Source organism: Cornus florida, unplaced genomic scaffold, assembly GCF_030987335.1.
Source record: "Cornus florida cultivar Cherokee Brave unplaced genomic scaffold, ASM3098733v1 CherokeeBrave_3.0.0_Hap2_Chr10, whole genome shotgun sequence".
Classification (NCBI taxonomy): Eukaryota; Viridiplantae; Streptophyta; class Magnoliopsida; order Cornales; family Cornaceae; genus Cornus; species Cornus florida.
In genome coordinates, this window is record NW_026775580.1 from 61,103,545 (window position 1) to 61,107,972 (window position 4,428).

The 4,428-nt window shown below is 35.6% G+C and overlaps 1 protein-coding gene across 1 annotated transcript; it reads right to left on the reverse strand.

Annotated features, from left to right (window-relative positions):
- Window positions 1-341: 341 nt before the first annotated feature.
- On the reverse strand, window positions 342-3,053 carry LOC132278900 (2-oxoglutarate-dependent dioxygenase 19-like). Its single transcript, XM_059780801.1, has 4 exons — window positions 2,757-3,053; window positions 1,577-1,812; window positions 1,092-1,419; window positions 342-873 (listed from the first exon to the last, which is right to left on the reverse strand). The coding sequence occupies exons 1-4, from the start codon at window positions 2,973-2,975 to the stop codon at window positions 616-618; spliced, it is 1,041 nt and encodes a 346-aa protein (XP_059636784.1). The 5' UTR covers window positions 2,976-3,053; the 3' UTR covers window positions 342-615.
- Window positions 3,054-4,428: the final 1,375 nt, after the last annotated feature.

A 4,428-nucleotide genomic window follows, 5' to 3' on the forward strand; every position in this document is an offset into this window, starting at 1 on the left:
ATACACACACACACACACACATACATAGGTTTTTTTTTTCTCTCTCTCTCTTTTGATAAGTTTTTTTGTTATGATTGATTTCTAAGCTCTTTAGAGTTATAATTAGGATTGTTTGGGTCACCTCGCAGTATTTTACTTACATGCTTGGATGAGCCATTGTTATCAACATCAATTTTCATTTGTCTTTAATGAGAACATAAACAAAAATTTGTAATATATCATAATCAAATTGCGTTTGGAAATATAAAAGCAACGCCTGAAACCGTTAACAATTTGGAATTAAAGAACATAATGTTACTGCAATTAAAATTGCATCTTTTTGACATACAACAAATAAGAAATATAACAAAACCACATTAACATTTTGAATTGAACACATAAAACACACAAATACATACATAGCTGACATTAACCCACTTTATATAATCTCTCTTATATGATTCCGAGATCAATAGTCCCAACGAATTACTAGATGCAAGCTCAAAAAATTGAATAAAGTTAACACATTTACTTACACGTCAACTATAATTTCAGGATATTCGTCCCAAGACCATATTACAATTTCTTTTATGATAGGCATTTGTAAGTGTGTGACACACACACACAAAGAGAGCATCATAAACTTACGTCAACTCGGATTCGACCCAAGCAAGATTTACCATTGAGTACATTGCTTTGCTGAAGCTCTATGTACTCCCTATATTTGATTCCACGGTATGCTGCTGGACTTATTTCAGTATCCACCAAGGCCTTGCTTGGGCTTACGATTCTCTCAAGTGGTGGTCCATGTGCTGTTCCTACGGATATTCTGGTTGCTCTGTTGTTAACCATTGCTCTGTGTAACACACTCTTGTATTTTCCATTAGTCAATATCTGAAATATGAAAACAATAGATTGTTAATGGCAAATTCTTGATTTCCCTCTTCATTTTCCTAAAAAGAAAAAATGAAAAAAAAAGGTCTTTTCACAATTCTTGTTAGAGTTCTGTTATAGAGTCTCGACTGATTAATCCAATCGCATGTATGTGAGTGGAGAGCCGAACTACTTATCATTTTCCTATTTATTAAACAAGGCTAAAGATGCTCATGTACCTCCATATGGTCGCCAGTGTTCACAAGAATAGAATTGGCTAGGGGTTTAATTAGAACCCATTTGTGATTATGTAATACTTGAAGGCCATTTTCCTCATTTTGTACCAGTAGGGTCAATAGGCCATGGTCTGAGTGAGGAGGCATCCCCATAGCCACTTCTGGCTGTGGACAGGGTGGGTAGAGATTAATAAGCAGGAGCTGTGACCCAAATTCAACCTCCATTTCTTTATTTATGTAGTTTTCTTCCAATCCCAAGCTTGATGATATCCCTTTGAGCAATTCACCGGCGATGTCACGGGCTCTTTTGCAGTACTCTTGTGAAAATTCTCTGCAGGCAAGAAACAGATTGGTGAGGGCTCGTGGAAGCATCAATAGGGTTATTGGTCAACAGTTTCTGAAAACTCCGTCAAATAAAAATGTGAAAATTTTAAAATAAATATGGTGAAATTGCGACCCGACAAGGGACACTGCCACACTGGGCATACCTGAATTTATTGGGCTTCAAAGGGGCATTGAAGTTTGGATGAACCTGAACCTTGAGATGATCCCTCCAAAACAAGGTCTTATCCACAGAAACATTAAAGCTTGTCCCATACCTTACAGGATCAAACAGTGATTTCCCAGTGTACTCTCTCTTTTCGTCCTCTGATAGTTCGAAAAAACTTTGACTAACTTTCAACATCTCATCTACCAGATTCTCTGGCATACCATGGTTGATTAGCTGAGGAATGAGGATGCATACAGTGAAATTTTAGAATACATATATATATATATATATATATATAAACATTTTTTATAAGGTATTTAATATAAGACTAAGTATTTTATATTACACAAACTTCATTTTTAAAATGTTTGTATTTTATAAACATTTTTTCAGCCCGTTATAGGTTCGTTCCTGTGTTCAAAGTCAGACCCAGTCTCGGTGTGGGGGTAGGCAAGGTTGGCTGACCGCAAGTTGTGAGTTCCAATGAAAGAGAATATTACAATTGGAACTTATTTCACATCGGACCCAAATAGAAAATATAATCGCGGTATTTCACTTAATAGCTTAAGTTTTTTGGTCGGATTACGAAACACTTGACCCGTTACAACTAGCCTGGCTATAAGAGGATGGATAGAGTTTAGGGATAGGATTCGGTCCTCGGCCCCACCCACAGCACGAGCAACAGGCCCAAAGAAGCCTGCCACCAGAGCTGGACCTATACCCACACACAATTATGTTGTCTACCATAAAACAACACCATTTTTTCTTTGTTTTTCTCACTATTTACCAGACATTTTTTCTTATTCACGTGGGTGGATTTCCCCACAATACTAACTTTTCAATTAAGTAAATTAAATGGGTCATTGTTTTAAAGTCATACAAAAAATTTAAATAATGAAAAATTTATTCAATAGAATAGATTACTTTTTTTGAATTAATTATTAAGTAATCAAGGTAACAAAATGATATATGACGTGTGAAAAACTTTTGTATGGATACAATATATTTCTTGATGAAATGATCATTCTTCAAAATAAATAGCATATGAAATGAAAGCAATTCATGAGTTGAAGTCGATATATATATGTATATATATACACACTTTTCTGATCAGAAAAGAAAAGAAGCAGCAAAACTAGGCATGCACTTTAACGATTGGGAGCTGTCAAAATTCTTACCATAAAGAATCCCCATTGTTGGCATGCATAGCCAATGTCTTGGATGACTTTGGCTGCTTGTTTTGCACTTCCTGAAAAGTGGGAAAAGTCGATAATGGGGATTTCTTCTGCTTCTTCTTCTTCTAAAAGCATGAGATCATTGGAATTCTGCGCCAAAACAAACTTGGATGGAATGGATGTGAGGCAGCCTCTTTCTACTAGTTCTTTCACACTTGACATCTTGTGTGTGTGTGTGTGTGAGAGAGAGAGAGAGAGAGAGAGTGAGAGAGAGAGGAGGAAGAGGAGGGTGAGGGAGTTCATATATTTTATTCTCTTATATAGAAGAAGCATTGTGCATTTGGGCGTGGTCCAAATGAGACCTATGAGGCACAAAAGTCAACAAGATTAACTTTATAAGTGCCACGATTCTCATATGAATTTTGCACCTATCATTCCAACGATAATAGTGGCCCAATGCATCTCAGCCATGGAATGCATTCAAGTGAGGGCCATCCATTCCAAAATAATGGTGGATTCGATACCAGCTCAACTACAATTGAAAGCATCTATGTGAATATTACACATGATGTTTATTTGATGGGGGAATAAAATGAGGCTGACGTTACTCAATTAGAGTGTATATTTTCAAGTTTTAAATATTGTGCATTAGGGTCATTGTCTAATTTTGTTTAATATATATATATATAGTGATGTTGAATTGATGCGGAATAAATATGATGTAACAGGTTAATGGGTTAATGTCACGCAGTTAGGATATATTTTGCCACGTCTCATACACACAAAAATGTACAATGGTTCTCATGTGAAATTGTGAATTTTGTTACTTAGGGACCTACGTTCTAACGGTAACGTATGGTGTGCCCAATGCATCTCAGCCTTGGAATGCATTCAAGTGAGGTCCATTTCATTCCAAAATAATAGTAGAGAAAGCATCTAATTAAACGAAGTTTGACAATCGAAAGCATCTATGTGAATATTGCACGTGATGTTTAATTGATGGAGAATAAAATGAGGCTAACATTACACGGTTAGGGTGCATATTTTCACATTTTAATTATTTTGAAAAAATTTCATTGCTGAATTTTATTTAATATATAGATCTATATAGTATGTTCAATTGATGTAACAAATATGATGCAACTGCCGACGGGAGTTAATAGGGCTAAAATGTTGCATAGTTAGGGTGCATTTTGCTATGTTTCAAGTCTTTTTCAACAAGTTATTGTTGATGTAAAATGTGCAAGAAGATAAGCTCTGAATTTATTCGCCATTTATTTCACGTTTTATAAATGTTGTTACAGTTGAGATTTTCAATTCCGAAGTCCGTGCAGTTTGGACATATATCTACTTTTCCAAAGGTCATTCGTTCAGTCGTTCTCAATCTAACTCAAAGTCTTACATTGATATGGCCTTTCTATTCAAATTTCCATATGGACATACATCTACTTTTCCTAAGGTCACTCCTATTATTGTGTTCTTTTTCCTTGAAAAAAAAAATTAATTAGTTTTGTTGTGACCAATAATCCATGTTCCCCCAAAACATTAATTGTTTCTCACTTCTTTTAGATCAATTGTGGTAATTCCTGCACGTAAAGAAAACTCAGGAGTGTAGTGTAGCCGGTGTTCCAGTACAAACGAGTGGCGTAGATTAGGACAAGCAGGGGCAGCTCAA

What these genes read in the sequence shown, in the direction of transcription:
- LOC132278900 (XM_059780801.1), bottom strand. Translation starts at nt 2,975, where the DNA reads ATGTCAAGTGTGAAAGAACTAGTAGAAAGAGGCTGCCTCACATCCATT. An exon ending in AACAATGGGGATTCTTTATG is followed by an intron (nt 1,813 to 2,756) that starts GTAAGAATTTTG and finishes CTCATTCCTCAG; the next exon opens with CTAATCAACCATGGTATGCC. An exon ending in ACACTGGCGACCATATGGAG is followed by an intron (nt 874 to 1,091) that starts GTACATGAGCAT and finishes TTCATATTTCAG; the next exon opens with ATATTGACTAATGGAAAATA.